The sequence below is a fragment of the Coregonus clupeaformis genome, chromosome 13 (assembly GCF_020615455.1).
Source record: "Coregonus clupeaformis isolate EN_2021a chromosome 13, ASM2061545v1, whole genome shotgun sequence".
NCBI lineage: Eukaryota > Metazoa > Chordata > Actinopteri > Salmoniformes > Salmonidae > Coregonus > Coregonus clupeaformis.
Window position 1 is genome coordinate 49,818,983 of NC_059204.1, and position 17,408 is coordinate 49,836,390.

Genomic DNA, 17,408 nt, shown 5'->3' on the forward strand with positions numbered 1-17,408 from the left:
GGTGTCATTTCTCAGGCAGAAATGTAGATAAAAATAATGAAATCCTGTTCCCCAAACAAGTGCAAGAACCACAGAGTCAAGAATAGGTTAAATATACAAATAAAATAAAATAAATTAAAAACAATAGCACATCAACATAAAAACATATAAACATAAAGCTGGAGCCTGAGGACAGTGTCCAAAAGCACATCATCACTATTAATCATAAAACACCTCAAGTTATTTGAAAGTTCTGAGGACAAAGAACACACAAACACACAATGCCTCAGTGATTAACAGAACTGTTTCACAGATCACAGAACTATATCAGGGTGTCATTTCTCAGGCAGAAATGTAGATAAAAATAATGAAATCCTGTTCCCCAAACAAGTGCAAGAACCACAGAGTCAAGAATAGGTTAAATATACAAATAAAATAAAATCAATTAAAAACAATAGCACATCAACATAAAAACATATAAACATAAATCTGAAAGCGTTGCTCAAACTCCCGTAACAGTCCCGTTATTTTATCTTTGAACCGCTTCATGTCTGCCACATGTTGGGTCGCGCACACATTTTTCAGACAGGGGAAGTGAGCTGCATCACCACCGGCAAGTTGCGTCTCCCACAATGACAGCTTCAACTTGAAAGAACGTATGCTGTCATAATACTGCGTGACAACATTGTTGCGCCCTTGCAGCTGTTTGTTCAAGTTATTCAGGTGCTCTGTAACATCCACCATAAATGCAAGGTCCGGCATCCATTCTGCGGAATGAAATTCTAACACTGGTTTGCCCTTTTCTTCCATGAACTGTTCAATTTCTTCTCGTAAATCAAAGAAACGCCTCAGCTCAGCACCTCGGCTTAACCATCTTACCTCAGTGTGGTATGGCAGGCCATAGATGTCGTCTTTCTCTCTGAGAAGGCTGTCAAACTTTTGGTGATTCAGGCTTCTGGATTGGATGAAATTAACAGTTTGGATGACCACCTTCATGACGTTATCCATCTTTAATGACTTGCAACACAAAGCCTCCTGGTGCAAAATACAGTGAAAAGTCAAAAAATCACGTCCTCCATTTGCAGATTGCACTTTCTCTCTGAACTTTGTCACAACGCCTGCTTTTTTCCCGATCATTGAGGGCGCACCATCTGTAGCCAGGCTGACAGCGCGGGACCAGTCCACTCCGACCCTGTCCAGCGCGCCGACGAGTGCGGTAAAAATATCAGCTGCTGTCGTTGTATCTGTCATCGGCACCAACAAAAATGGCCAGTTGTGCAACATCTGTAATGTCCGTGCTTTCATCAATTGCAACCGAAAACGCAATAAATGACTTTACTTTTTGCTTCAACTGGCTGTCCAAATCCACTGAAAGATCAGAAATCCTGTCTGCAACTGTGTTTCTTGTCAGGCTGATATTTGCAAAAGCCTGCCGCTTTTCAGTGCACACAATCTCCGCTGCCTTCATCATGCATGTTTTTACAAATTCACCCTCACTAAATGGTTTTGAAGCCACTGCGATTTCATTAGCAATGAGGTAGCTAGCTTTCACTGCAGCGTCACTGATGTCTCGGCTGTGAGTAAACAGACTGCTGTTTCTTCAGACCCGCCAACAGTTCATTCACCTTCTCTCATCTCCGCTGTCCTTGAAAGTTGTCATATTTGTCGGCATGAAGACTCACATAGTGGCGACGAAGGTTATATTCTTTCAGCACTGCAACATGCTCTGAACACACCAAACATACAGCTTTCCCATTCAATTCCGTGATTAAATAGGATGACCATTTTTCTTGGAACACTCTGCACTCTGCGTCCACTTTTCTCTTTTTTGACAGAGACATATTGGGGCAATGAGGGTGCCAAAGCACATCATGTTAAAAGTAGAAGCCATAATAAATATCGCGGGCAAAACAAAGTAGCTCATTGGCTGCACGTGCTTGACCTACTTGCTCTGCCCCGGTATAAACAGTTTGCTTGCTTAACACAATTGCTATTGCGCCATCCAGTGGACGCAATTGGAACAGCAGTTTATTTTATGGAAAAATTGCAGCGCATTTTTATACTTTTTTTTATCATCTCGCGGGCCGGATTAAACCCGTTTGCGGGCCTGATCCGGCCCGCGGGCCGTACGTTTGACACCCCTGGTGTAAAGGAAAGAATGAATGGGGCCATGTATCGTGAGATTTTGAGTGAAAACCTCCTTCCATCAGCAAGGGCATTGAAGATGAAACGTGGCTGGGTCTTTCAGCATGACAATGATCCCAAACACACCGCCCGGGCAACGAAGGAGTGGCTTCGTAAGAAGCATTTCAAGGTCCTGGAGTGGCCTAGCCAGTCTCCAGATCTCAACCCCATAGAAAATCATTGGAGGGAGTTGAAAGTCCGTGTTGCCCAGCGACAGCCCCAAAACATCACTGCTCTAGAGGAGATCTGCATGGAGGAATGGGCCAAAATACCAGCAACAGTGTGTGAAAACCTTGTGAAGACTTACAGAAAACGTTTGACCTGTGTCATTGCCAACAAAGGGTATACAACAAAGTATTGAAAAACTTTTGTTATTGACCAAATACTTATTTTCCACCATAATTTGCAAATAAATTCATAAAAAATCCTACAATGTGATTTTCGGGATTTTTTTCCTCATTTTGTCTGTCATAGTTGACGTGTACCTATGATAAAAATTACAGGCCTCTCTCATCTTTTTAAGTGGGAGAACTTGCACAATTGGTGGCTGACTAAATACTTTTTTTCCCCACTGTATAGAGCTCTATGGGCACTGGTCAATAGAACTGCACTGTATAGGGATTAGACACAACCTAAATTCCTATTTATAAGGTGTTCACCTTATAAAGTCTTGATTGTTAAACCTGACACCATAGCATTGGAAATACCACAGCTCCCTCTGTCCCATCCGTGACTGTATTCCAAATGGCACTATATTCCCTATATAGTGCACTACTTTTGACCAGGGCTAATTATGTAGGGAATAGGGTGCAGTTTGATACGCATACCTTGTCTGATGTGAATATCCATGCTTTTCGGTGAGTTTTAATGTGAAACGTTTGGTTTACAATAGCTACACATAGTTTTGAATTGCATTGGGTTTAGATCAAATCAAGCTTTATTTATACAGCACATTTCAGACATGGAATGCAACACAATGTGCTTTACAGGAAAAAACAAATAAAAACAATGAAAATAAAAACTGAAATATTTACTACACAACAAACAAACATAAGAGGATAAAAAACAAAAGAATAACAATAAAACTGAACGACTAAAAAGCACACTAAAGGAAAAGCAAAGCTAAAAAGGTGTGTTTTTAAATCTCATTTAAAAATGTCCAGAGTTTCAACCCCCCTCAGGTTCTCTGGCAGGCTATTCCAGATGCTGGGGACATAGTAACTCCATGCCTCTTAGTCCTAGGCTTTGGGATAGTTAAAATGCCAGTGCCAGAGGACCTGAGGAACCTACTGGGTACATAACTTAAAAGCATGTCTGACATATGTTGGGGTGCACAATTGTGGATTGATTTAAAAACCAATAGAATAATCTTAAAATTAATTCTAAAACTTTATTTGAAAGTGCAGAGACCTTGAAACCGGTGTAATGTGTGCACTCCGTCTGGTCTTGGTCAGTACCCATGCTGCAGCTTTCTGTATGTTTTGCAGTTGACCAATGGCTTTCTTGGGTAGACCAGACAGGAGAGCATTACAGTCGTAAAGCCTGCTTGTAATATTATATATATATATATATATATATATATATATTTTTTTTTGGTAGTTATTTTTTTTATTTTTTTATTTATTTTATTTCACCTTTATTTAACCAGGTAAGCCAGTTGAGAACAAGTTCTCATTTACAACTGCGACCTGGCCAAGATAAAGCAAAGCAGTGCGATAAAAACAACAACACAGAGTTACATATGGGGTAAAAAAACATAAAGTCAAAAAATACAACAGAAAATATATATACAGTGTGTGCAAATGTAGCAAGTTATGGAGGTAAGGCAATAAATAGGCTATAGTGTAAAATAATTACGATTAGTATTAACACTGGAATGCTAGATGTGCAAGAGATTATGTGCAAATAGAGATACTGGGGTGCAAAAGAGCAAAATAAATAACAATATAGGGATGAGGTAGTTGGGTGGGCTAATTTCAGATGGGCTGTGTACAGGTGCAGTGATCGGTAAGGTGCTCTGACAACTGATGCTTAAAGTTATTGAGGGAGATAAGAGTCTCCAGCTTCAGAGATTTTTGCAATTCGTTCCAGTCATTGGCAGCAGAGAACTGGAAGGAATGGCGGCCAAAGGAGGTGTTGGCTTTGGGAATGACCAGTGAGATATACCTGCTGGAGTGCAGACTACGGGTGGGTGCTGCTATGGTGACCAATGAGCTAAGATAAGGCGGGGATTTGCCTAGCAGTGATTTATAGATGGCCTGGAGCCAGTGGGTTTGACGACGAACATGTAGTGAGGACCAGCCAACAAGAGCGTACAGGTCACAGTGGTGGGTAGTGTATGGGGCTTTGGAGACAAAACGGATGGCACTGTGATAGACTACATCCAATTTGCTGAGTAGAGTGTTGGAGGCTATTTTGTAAATGACATCGCCGAAGTCAAGGATCGGTAGGATAGTCAGTTTTACGAGGGCATGTTTGGCAGCATGAGTGAAGGAGGCTTTGTTGCGAAATAGGAAGCCGATTCTAGATTTAACTTTGGATTGGAGATTCTTAATGTGAGTCTGGAAGGAGAGTTTACAGTCTAACCAGACACCTAGGTATTTGTAGTTGTCCACATACTCTAGGTCAGACCCGTCGAGAGTGGTGATTCTAGTCGGGTGGGCGGGTGCCAGCAGCGTTCGATTGAAGAGCATGCATTTAGTTTTACTAGTGTTTAAGAGCAGTTGGAGGCTACTGAAGGAGTGTTGTATGGCATTGAAGCTCGTTTGGAGGTTTGTTTACACAGTGTCCAATGAAGGGCCAGATATATACAAAATGGTGTCGTCTGCGTAGAGGTGAATCTGAGAGTCACCAGCAGCAAGAGCGACATCATTGATATACACGGAGAAAAGTGTCGGCCCAAGAATTGAACCCTGTGGCACCCCCATAGAGACTGCCATAGGTCCAGACAACAGGCCCTCCGATTTGACACACTGAACTCTATCTGAGAAGTAGTTGGTGAACCAGGCGAGGCAGTCATTTGAGAAACCAAGGCTATTTAGTCTGCCAATAAGAATGCGGTGGTTGACAGAGTCGAAAGCCTTGGCCAGGTCGATGAAGACGGCTGCACAGTACTGTCTATTATCAATCGCGGTTATAATATTGTTTAGGACCTTGAGCGTGGCTGAAGTGCACCCATGACCAGCTCGAAACCGGATTGCATAGCGGAGAAGGTACGGTGGTATTCGAAATGGTCGGTGATCTGTTTGTTAACTTGGCTTTCAAATACTTTCGAAAGGCAGGGCAGGATGGATATAGGTCTGTAACAGTTTGGATCTAGAGTGTCACCCCCTTTGAAGAGGGGGGATGACCGCGGCAGCTTTCCAATCTCTGGGGATCTCAGACGTTACGAAAGAGAGGTTGAACAGACTAGTAATAGGGGTTGCGACAATTTCGGCGGCTAGTTTTAGAAAGAAAGGGTCCAGATTGTCTAGCCCAGCTGATTTGTAGGGGTCCAGATTTTGCAGCGCTTTCAGAACATCAGCTGTCTGAATTTGTGTGAAGGTGAAGCGGGGGGATTGGGCAAGTTGCAGCGGAGGGTGCAGAGTTGGTGGCCGGGGTAGTGGTAGCCAGGTGGGAAGCATGCTTGTTGAAATTCTCGATTATTGTAGATTTATCGGTGGTGATAGTGTTTCCTAGCCTCAGTGCAGTGGGCAGCTGGGAGGAAGTGCTCTTATTCTCCATGGACTTTACAGTGTCCCAAAACTTTTTGGAGTTAGTGCTACAGGATGCACATTTCTGTTTGAAAAAGTTAGCCTTTGCTTTCCTGACTGCTTGTGTATATTGGTTCCTAACTTCCCTGAAAAGTTGCATATCGCGGGGGCTATTTGATGCTAATGCAGTACGCCACAGCATGTTTTTGTGCTGGTCAAGGGCAGTCAAGTCTGAGGAGAACCAGGGGCTATATCTGTTCTTAGTTCTGTATTTTTTGAATGGGGCATGTTTATTTAAGATTGAGAGGAAATTACTTTTAAAGAACACTCAATAAACGGATGAGTGTCTCTGTATCAGCCTGAGAGAAACGGCCGCACCTTGGCAATGTTCCTCTGGTGGGAAAAAGCTACTAATGTGTTTGTGTTAGAATAAAACTGCATTGTATTGTTGTTTTGCGTTTGTTTGTTGATGTTGCTGGTCCCAGATCGGTTTGTGCTGTCGTGTCAACTCCTTGTCACTCACTATCAAACACTTCATGTTTGGCATGACAATTCCATGAGAAGTTGTCAAAAGAGCAGAAACAGACTAGCAACCAGGCTTGTTGAGATGTACATAGTCTCTTTCTTTGCAAGTTTTTATCAGGTTTAGCATCACAAAGATGGGATATTGTGCTCACAGCAACATCATAGAATATATTTATTTTGCATGAATTAGAATCAGGATTTAATCAATATCCTTTTTATATCTGAGCATTTTAAGATTGACAGATTAATGTATTTGTTGATTATAAGGTAACACCTAATGCTAATATATTAAATAATATTTTCATAATAATGCTTACATGAAGAACGGTCTCTGAAATACTATTTTCGTGATATAATTGTGCTTGCCATATCTTTGACTTTGTACATAATAGTAATAATAATAACAGTAGCTCAGAATGTATCCACAGGGTGCTAGCTAAGATCACCCAGGGTCTTTCTGTACTGTTGAATATTATCTATCTTTTACCATAATCAGTTCATCCTAGATCTAGAAAGAATATTATTGAACGGTACACTGTATTAAAATGTTTTGTTTACAGTGTATTGCAAGTTTGGTGTAGGGCTAATTAGAAAACGTTAAAATGCCCCCTGACCTGTGCCAATTAGCGGTGTCCCCGTGTAGCCTACTGTTTTCCAGACAAAAAAAATGTAAAGATATACAACTTGTACAGTTACAGAAAGATATTTTCGGAATGTTAAGAATTCCACAGATACCCTCTGTCTTTGCACCACATCCACATGGTTAACCGTATATTCTGTTTGCGCAGTCACTGTATAGGCACCGTGAATGGATACATTTAATCATACAGTAACAGAAAGAAGAAATGTGTTGCGTTGTCGCAAGCGAATCCTGTCTCTTTAAGAAAAAGGGGCGGTGCTGTTGAGCGCTGCAACCTTTTTGACAGGCTGGCCCGACGCTCACTCAAAATCCATTCATAAATAAGACATTTTTGAAGCATAGCTACATCGGATAAATAATTTCAGGACACAAATGTGTTGTAACGTTTTTAGCGAACAATTGCAAGAGACTCGCAGCAAAAAGAGTTTCCATCCTAGTCAGCGCATTCGACTCGGGGCGATGTGGTGAGAGAGCAAAAGTGACTTCCGACTAGTGACCCCCTTCTGCAGCTATCGTTATTATGACTTTCTCTGCGTTTCACCAGGAAGCTGCTTAGTTAACTCAGGTTCTGTAGCCAAATGTTCGGAACACAATCTTGTTCTCTTTATTACATCCTCTAAAAGGGATTGTCGTTTACGTGTAGCCAAGTCTAGTCTAATTCCGTTTAACCCAAATTATCCGCTGTTTTCGATGTCTAACGCCGCCTCCATCTTTCTGGTTTTGCTGAAAGTAAGTGGAACCGAGGACTGAAATACCAATGGAACGGTGAGAGTTATGATGGCAGCTAAAGAAGAGCTTTACACCAAAGTCACACCGCGGAGGCAGCGCCAGAATCGACCTGGCACTGTAAAACATGGGTCGAGTCTGGACGTGCTGCTGTCCATGGGATTCCCCAAGACCAGGGCGTGAGTATCTGACCTTAAAGCTAGTGTACTGCTGCTATTCATTCGATCACTTCCCCTAGCTAATGCAGTCTATTTTTAGGCTGGAGACTAAGGCTGCGTTCACACAGGGAGTCCAATATTGATATTTTTCCACTAACATCAGACCTTTTTCAGATCTGATTGGTCAAAAACTAACAATTAGTGAAAAAAAATCAGAATTGGGCTGCGTGTCTGAACAGCACACAAAGCTTTATTTTAAGCCTGCTATGTTATGTTAAGTTGCAGAGCAATATTGTTCCATAACGGTGTTAAAAGATAAACACGTCATACTGGTAGAGGGACGAATGCCATGTCTATATATCGGCATCATTTTGGACTCCAACTTGACATTCAAGAAACCGGTGAAGGTGTTTAACACTGTCCAGTTTGGACTATCCAACTTCAGATTTATAGGACTTTACCTTCCTTTGGAGCCCGCCAAACTATATATGCATGTTATGATCTATTCACATTGAGTTATTTTCTCACAAGCAGGAGCCACCATTCTAAAACCAATTGAATCACTCAACAAACACTTCATATGTTTTATAACAAACCAAACCGTTACCACCATTGTCACTTTCTGACAGTCAACTCTGACAATCCGCCCCCTCAGTAAGAGCTACAATATACTGGAATACACTGCATGGACTGGAGATCATGGCTCAAATTTAACCAAACCTACGACAGCTGATGACTGTTTTTTATTATGAATAGGTTATAGGTGTTGGATGTATTGTTTTTAGTGAGTATTTGAATTGTGGCTGTGTAATTACCCTTACATGCCCAGGGCCCAACAAAAGGTTGCTTAGGGCCGGCTCTTACTACATGTGTGGGTATGCAGACCAATGATGTATATAAACCCTGGATTGCTGATGCTATGTATTGGCTAATGAGAGGCTATGAAGCCACTGGTTGGCCATATTGACACTCCCCAGAAGGAGCTGTCCTCCATATGAATTAATGGAATTCTACAGTATATAAATGAAAGGTTTCAAGGACAAAATGTAATGTATTTTTTGTTGTTGAAGCGGGGACCGTAACATTAGTACTTAACATTTTCCTTAAAGTATATATTTTGTATATTGTTTTAATGTTTAGCTCACATAAGATAATTTTAAAGTATGCATTAATGTGTCTGTAATAGATTAAATGTGGCAAAAACAAATGCAGACATCAATAAATGCATTTCTATAACTTCCAAAATATTTGTTTTACAATCGTGGGGGAGTGCCAAAATGGAGGTGCGGTGGCTTCAAAACAGCGCCCCCTGTCTGTCATCTAGTGTATATATAAATCATGTTCAGATTTGTGTCCCCCACCCCCATCGAAGTTGCCCATCCCTGCTCTATAGCCTAATGTTGTAATGTTCAACAGATCAACCATCCACCTTGGACAGGTCTTGAACTCCTTCAATAATGTCTCGAGGGGTTGGGTTAAATGCGGAAGACACATTTCGGTTGAATGCATTCAGTTGTGCAACTGACTAGGTATCCCCTTTCCTCTCTTGCTCTCTCTTCACCCCTCCCCCCGCACCTGCTGTCTCTACCTCTGAATGCTCAGCTATGAAAAGCAAACTGACATTTACTCCTGAGGTGCTGACCTGTTGCACCCTCTATGACCTCTTTGATTATTATTTGACCCTGCTGGTCATCTATGAACATCTTGAACGATCTGGCCTAAATGGCCATGTAGTCTTATCTCCACCGGGCACAGCCAGAAGATGACTGGCCACCCCTCAGAGCCTGGTTCTTCTCTAGGTTTCTTCCTAGATTCCTGCCTTTTCTAGGGAGTTTTTTACATCTGCATTGCTTGCTCTTTGAGGTTTTGAGTTCTGTATAAGCACTTTGTGACATCTGCTGATGTAAAAAAGCCCTTTATAAATACATTGATTGATCAACTGTAGTATAAGTATGTGGACACCCCTTCAAATGAGAGGATATGGCTATTTCAACTAAACCCGTTGCTGACGGGTGTATACAATTGAGCACACAGCCATGCAATCTCCATAGACAAACATTTGCAGTAGAATGACCTTACTGAAGAGCTCAGTGACTTTCAACTTGGCCCGTCATAGGATGCCACCTTTCCAACAAGGCACTTCGTCAAATTTATGTACTGCTAGAGCAGCCCCGGTCAACTGTAAGGGCTGTTATTGTGAAGTAGAAACGTCTAGGAGCAACAATGGCCCAGCCGCGAAGTGGTAGGCCACGCAAGTTCACAGAAAGGGACTGCCGAGTGCTGCAGCGCGTAGTGCATAAAAATAATCTGTCCTTGGTTGCATCACTAACAACCGCGTTCCAAACTGCCTCTGGAATCATTATCAGCACAATAACTGTTTGTCGGGAGCTTCATGAAATGGGTTTCCATGGCCGAGCAGCTGCAAACAAGCCTAAGATCACCATGTGCAATGCCAAGCGTCGGCTGGAGTGGTGTAAAGCTCGCCGCCAATGGACTCTGGAGCAGTGGAAACGCGTTCTCTGGAGTGATGAATCACGCTTCACTATCTGGCAGTCCGACTGACAAATCTGTGTTTGGCGGATGTCAGGAGAATGCTACCTGCATAGTGCCAACTGTAAAGTTTGGTGGAGGAGGAATAATGGTCTGGGGCTGTTTTTCATGGTTCGGGTTAGGCCCCTTAGTTCCTTCTTAATGTTACAGCATACAATACATTCTAGACAATTCTGTGGTTCCAACTTTGTGGCAACAGTTTGGGGAAGGCCCTTTCCTGTTTCGGCATGGCAATGCCCCCGTGCACAAAGCGAGGACCATACAGAAATGGTTTGTCGAGATCGGTGTGGAAGAACTTGATTGGCCTGCACAGAGCCTTGATCTCAACCTCATCTAACACCTTTGTTACTGTTTACGTTTTAATCCTGTCACAGACAGACAGACAGACAGACAGACCGGACAGGAGGGTACTGCTAAAGCAAGACTTCTCAGGTTTTACCAAAACCACTCTTCTTACAGAAAATCTGCTCTCTGAAAAGTAGTGCATTATCATGTCTCACTACTGTTGCTACGAAGAGTTGTGTGTTACTGGTCGGGTGTTCAATATTTCTTATACCAAACAGCCTTTTGTTAAATATTAGCCTGAACACAGTTTCACAATCACATGCTAGTGTCCTGAAGACTGTTTTACATGCTAGTATATTCCCATGTACTCCTCACCAGATGTGAGCTTCACAGATGGTTTAGTTATCCAACTTTTGTAAGCGGAGGAAAAAGAAGACAAGCAAATTGTTTTAAATTATGGCTTTTCAACCAAACAATAGGAATTTGGAAATGGTGAGTGTTGATTGGGTTGTCTTTTAAAAAATTGATGTTTTTTTAAAATAGTTTGCTTAACCCTCCTCTACCCTGCTCAGTTCAGTGTATCCTTCTGTTTGTTAGCATGGCTAATTGCTTAGTTAGTCTTTACCTTCAATCCCTGAAGTGACTGACTGGTTTCCTGGTACAGAGAAGTACTACTACTACTACTTACTCACTCTACAAACACACAAGCCTCAGCTACTACTGTAGCAATGGCATAGCCTTTCGAGGACAATAACTTAATTGTGTGTGTGTGTGTGGAGAACATGAATCATACAACCCTACTGTTGTATGAAGGGAATTCATGCTGACTCATTCAAGTCATTTAAGCAGCGATAATCAGAGATGTGATCTAGCTGGACAGTCAGCCACTGTCACAGCACTGGACTCTTGCGCGCGCACACACACAGTCAGCCACTGTCACATGCAGCTCTGTAGGAGGAAGGCACAGTGATCCTGAGTGTAGTGGTCAGATCTAACCTGGGTGCCAGTCTGTTTCTGCTCTCTTGCAAGAGGGGATCTGGAAATGGTGAGTGTTGCAAGAGAGCAGAAACACTGGCACCCAGGCTAGGTCAGATCAGCCATGTGGATCCATCTGAGAGAATTATTAGAAGTAAATATCTCACATTTCAATGTGGTTGTTGTTAGCTTCCTGCTGCTTCTCCATTTTTAAGAATGGGTTCCAAGATGTCTTGCAGGAAAGACTGTTGACTTGACAACCAGCAGTGCACACTAGGGAGCTATTTCTTTCCCCCCAAAAAATTATAATATATATATATATATAACACACCAGGTGTACAAAACATTAGGAACACCTTTTGCCCTCAGAACTGCTTCAATTCGTCGGGCATGGATTCTACAAGGTATCGAAAGCATTCCACAAGGATGCTGGCCCATGTTGACTCCAATGCTTCCCACAGTTGTCAAGTTGGCTGGATGGTCTGATTTGCCTTCCAAGGACTACAGGAAACAGAGGGTAGAACACGCCCCCATTCGCATCGATGGGGCTGTAGTGGAGCGGGTTGCGATCTTCAAGTTCCTCGGTGTCCACCTCACTAAGGACCTATCATGGTCCAAACACACCGACAAAGTCGCGAAGAGGACACAACAACGCTTGTTCCCCCTCAGGAGGCATTTGGCATGGGACCTCGGATCCTAAAAAAGTTATACAACTGCACCATTGAGAGCATCTTGACTGGCTGCATCACCGCTTGGTATTGCAACTGCTCGGCATCCAACTGCATGATGCTACACACTGAGGCCGAACTCCCATCCAGGACCTCTATACCAGGCGGTTTCGGAGCAAGGCCCAAAAACTTCAGCCACCCAAGTCATAGAATGTTAACTCTGCTACCGCAAGGCATGCGGTACCAGAGCATCAAGTCTGTGCCCAAAAGGCACCTGAACAGCTTCTACACCCAAGCCATAAGACTGCTGAACAGTTAATCAAATGGCTACCCGGAGAATTTATACTGAACAAAAATATAAATGGAACATGTAAAGTGTTGGTCCCATGTTTCAAGATCCCCGAAATGTTTCATATGCACAAAAAGCTTATTTCTCTCATATTTTGTGCACATTTGTTTACATCCCTGTTAATGAGCATTAATCTTTTGACAAAATAATCCAGGTGTGGCAAATCAAAAAGCCGTTTAAAAAGAATGACCATTACACAGGTGCTCCTTGTGCTGGGGACAATAAAAGGCCACTTTAAAATGTGTAGTTTTGTCACACAACACAATGCCACAGATGTCTCAAGTTTTGAGGGAGTGTGCAATTGGCATGCTGACTACTGAAATGTCCACCAGAGCTGTTGCCAGAGAATTGAATGTTAATTTCTCTACCATAAGTCGCATCCAACGTCGTTTTGGAGAAACTAGGCTAACAAATGGAATTGTTTTAAGGTGCTCATACAATGGATCATTTAGCTATTTGATTTAGAATTTTAGGAACCCTTTAGGAATAAATAAATATTTAAATTGTTTGATTAAAATGTGTCTTTTACATATATATATATATATATATATATACACACACACACAGTGGGGATAACAAGTATTTGATACACTGCTGATTTTGCAGGTTTTCCTACTTACAAAGCATGTAGAGGTCTGTAATTTCTATCATAGGTACACTTCAACTGTAAGAGACGGAATCTAAAACAAAAATCCAGAAAATCACATTGCATGATTTTTAAGTAATTAATTTGCATTTTATTGCATGACATAAGTATTTGATACATCAGAAAAGCAGAACTTAATATTTGGTACAGAAACCTTTGTTTGCAATTACAGAGATCATACGTTTCCTGTAGGTCTTGACCAGGTTTTCACACACTGCAGCAGGGATTTTGGCACACTCCTCCATACAGACCTTCTCCAGATCCTTCAGGTTTCGGGGCTGTCGCTGGGCAATACAGACTTTCAGCTCCCTCCAAAGATGTTCTATTGGGTTCAGGTCTGGAGACTGGCTAGGCCACTCCAGGTCCTTGAGATGCTTCTTACGGAGCCACTCGTTAGTTGCCCTGGCTGTGTGTTTCGGGTCGTTGTCATGCTGGAAGACCCAGCCACGACCCATCTTCAATGCTCTTACTGAGGGAAGGAGGTTGTTGGCCAAGATCTCGTGATACATGGCCCCATCCATCCTCCCCTCAATACGGTGCAGTCGTCCTGTCCCCTTTGCAGAAAAGCATCCCCAAAGAATGATGTTTCCACCTCCATGCTTCACGGTTGGGATGGTGTTCTTGGGGTTGTACTCATCCTTCTTCTTCCTCCAAACACAGCGAGTGGAGTTTAGACCAAAAAGCTCTATTTTTGTCTCATCAGACCACATGACCTTCTCCCATTCCTCCTCTGGATCATCCAGATGGTCATTGGCAAACTTCAGATGGGCCTGGACATGCGCTGGCTTGAGCAGGGGGGACCTTGCGTGCGCTGCAGGATTTTAATCCATGACGGCGTAGTGTGTTACTAATGGTTTTCTTTGAGACTGTGGTCCCAGCTCTCTTCAGGTCATTGACCAGGTCCTGCCGTGTAGTTCTGGGCTGATCCCTCACCTTCCTCATGATCATTGATGCCCCACGAGGTGAGATCTTGCATGGAGCCCCAGACCGAGGGTGATTGACCGTCATCTTGAACTTCTTCCATTTTCTAATAATTGTGCCAACAGTTGTTGCCTTCTCACCAAGCTGCTTGCTTATTGTCCTGTAGCCCATCCCAGCCTTGTGCAGGTCTACAATTGTATCCCTGATGTCCTTACACAACTCTCTGGTCTTGGCCACTGTGGAGAGGTTGGAGTCTGTTTGATTGAGTGTGTGGACGGGTGTCTTTTATACAGGTAACGAGTTCAAACAGGTACAGTTAATACAGGTAATGAGTGGAGAACAGGAGGGCTTCTTAAAGAATGAGAGCCGGAATTCTTACTGGTTGGTTGGTGATCAAATACTTATGTCATGCAAATTAATTACTTAAAAATCATACAATGTGATTTTCTGGATTATTTTTTTTAGATGAGCAAAATCGGCACTGTAATACAAATACTTGTTCTCCCCACTGTATATACAGTTGAAGTCGGAGGTTTACATACACTTACAGTGGGGAAAAAAAGTATTTAGTCAACCATCAATTGTGCAAGTTCTCCCACTTAAAAAGATGAGAGGCCTGTAATTTTCATCATAGGTACACATCAACCATGACAGACAAAATGAGAAAAATCCAGAAAATCACATTGTAGGATTTTTAATGAATTTATTTGCAAATTATGGTGGACAATAAGTATTTGGTCAATAACAAAAGTTTGTCAATACTTTGTTATATACCCTTTGTTGGCAATGACACAGGTCAAACGTTTTCTGTAGGTCTTCACAAGGTTTTCACACACTGTTGCTGGTGTTTTGGCCCATTCCTCCATGCAGATCTCCTCTAGAGCAGTGATGTTTTGGGGCTGTCGCTGGGCAACACAGACTTTCAACTCCCTCCAAAGATTTTCTATGGGGTTGAGATCTGGAGACTGGCTAGGCCACTCCAGGACCTTGAAATGCTTCTTACGAAGCCACTCCTTCGTTGCCCGGGCGGTGTGTTTGGGATAATTGTCATGCTGAAAGACCCAGCCACGTTTCATCTTCAATGCTCTTGCTGATGGAAGGAGGTTTTCACTCGAAATCTCACGATACATGGCCCCATTCATTCTTTCCTTTACACGGATCAGTCGTCCTGGTCCCTTTGCAGAAAAACAGCCCCAAAGCATGATGTTTCCACCCCCATGCCTCACAGTAGGTATGGTGTTCTTTGGATGCAACTCAGCATTCTTTGTCCTCCAAACACGACGAGTTGAGTTTTTACCAAAAAGTTCTATTTTGGTTTCATCTGACCATATGACATTCTCCCAATCCTCTTCTGGATCATCCAAATGGACTCTAGCAAACTTCAGACGGGCCTGGACATGTACTGGCTTAAGCAGGGGGACACGTCTCGCACTGCAGGATTTGAGTACCTGGCGGCGTAGTGTGTTACTGATGGTAGGCTTTGTTACTTTGGTCCCAGCTCTCTGCAGGTCATTCACTAGGTCCCCCCCGTGTGGTTCTGGGATTTTTGCTCACCGTTCTTGTGATCATTTTGACCCCACGGGGTGAGATCTTGCGTGGAGCCCCAGATCGAGGGAGATTATCAGTGGTCTTGTATGTCTTCCATTTCCTAATAATTGCTCCCACAGTTGATTTCTTCAAACCAAGCTGCTTACCTATTGCAGATTCAGTCTTCCCAGCCTAGTGCAGGTCTACAATTTTGTTTCTGGTGTCCTTTGACAGCTCTTTAGTCTTGGCCGTAGTGGAGTTTGGAGTGTGACTGTTTGAGGTTGTGGACAGGTGTCTTTTATACTTATAACAAGTTCAAACAGGTGCCATTAATACAGGTAACGAGTGGAGGACAGAGGAGCCTCTTAAAGAAGAAGTTACAGGTCTGTGAGAGCCAGAAATCTTGCTTGTTTGTATGTGACCAAATACTTATTTTCCACCATAATTTGCAAATAAATTGATTAAAAACCCTACAATTTGTCTGTCATAGTTGACGTGTACCTATGATGAAAATTACAGGCCTCATCTTTTTAAGTGGGAGAACATGCACAATTGGTGGCTGACTAAATACTTTTTTTCTCCACTGTAGGTTGCAGTCATTAAAACATGTTTTTCAACCACTCCACACATTTCTTGTTAACAAACTATAGTTTTGGCAAGTCGGTTAGGACATCTACTTTGTGCATGACAAGTAATCTTTCCAACAATTGTTTACTGACAGATTATTTCACTTATAATTCACTGTATCACAATTCCAGTGGGTCTGAAGTTTACATACACTAAGTTGACTGTGCCTTTAAACAGCTTGGAAAAATACAGAAAATGATGGCATGACTTTAGAAGCTTCTGATAGGCTAATTGACATCATTTGAGTCAATTGGAGGTGTACCTGTGGATGTATTTCAAGGCCTAACTTCAAACTCAGTGCCTCTTTGCTTGACATCATGGGAAAATCAAAAGAAATCAGCCAAGACCTCTGAAAATAAATGGTAGACCTCTACAAGTCTGGTTCATCCTTGGGAGCAATTTCCAAATGCCTGAAGGTACCACGTTCATCTGTATAAACAATAGTACGCAAGTATAAACACCATGGGACCACGCAGCCGTCATACTGCTCAGGAAGGAGACACATTTTCTCTCCTAGAGATGAACGTACTTTGGTGCGAAAAGTGCAAATCAATCCCAGAACAACAGCAAAGGACCTTGTGAAGATGCTGGAGGAAACAGGTACAAAAATATCTATATCCACAGTAAAACTAGTCATATCGACATAACCTGAAAGGCCGCTCAGCAAGGAAGAAGCCACTGCTCCAAAACCGCCATAAAAAAGCTAGACTACGGTTTGCAACTTCAGAATTTTTGAAGAAATGTACTCTGGTCTGATAAAACAAAAATAGAACTGTTTGTCCATAATGACCATAGTTATGTTTGGAGGAAAAAGGGGGGCTTGCAAGCCAAAGAACACCATCCCAACCATGAAGCACGGGGGTGGCAGCATCATGCTGTGGGGATGCTTTGCTGCAGGAGGGAATGGTGCACTTCACAAAATAGATGGAATCATGAGGAAGGAAAAATATTTGGAT

The 17,408-nt window shown here is 42.5% G+C and overlaps 1 protein-coding gene across 1 annotated transcript in view; it reads left to right on the plus strand.

The window, feature by feature from the left end:
- The first annotated feature begins 7,310 nt into the window (after positions 1 to 7,310).
- ubash3ba (ubiquitin associated and SH3 domain containing Ba) overlaps positions 7,311 to 17,408 on the plus strand; it is a 55,074-nt gene continuing 44,976 nt past the window's right edge. Inside the window, exons 1-2 of the mRNA XM_041894521.2 lie at positions 7,311 to 7,484; positions 7,751 to 7,925. Of these exons, the coding sequence (XP_041750455.1) occupies positions 7,795 to 7,925 (131 nt within the window). The 5' untranslated portion in view covers positions 7,311 to 7,484; positions 7,751 to 7,794. The remainder of the gene's footprint in view (positions 7,485 to 7,750; positions 7,926 to 17,408) is intronic.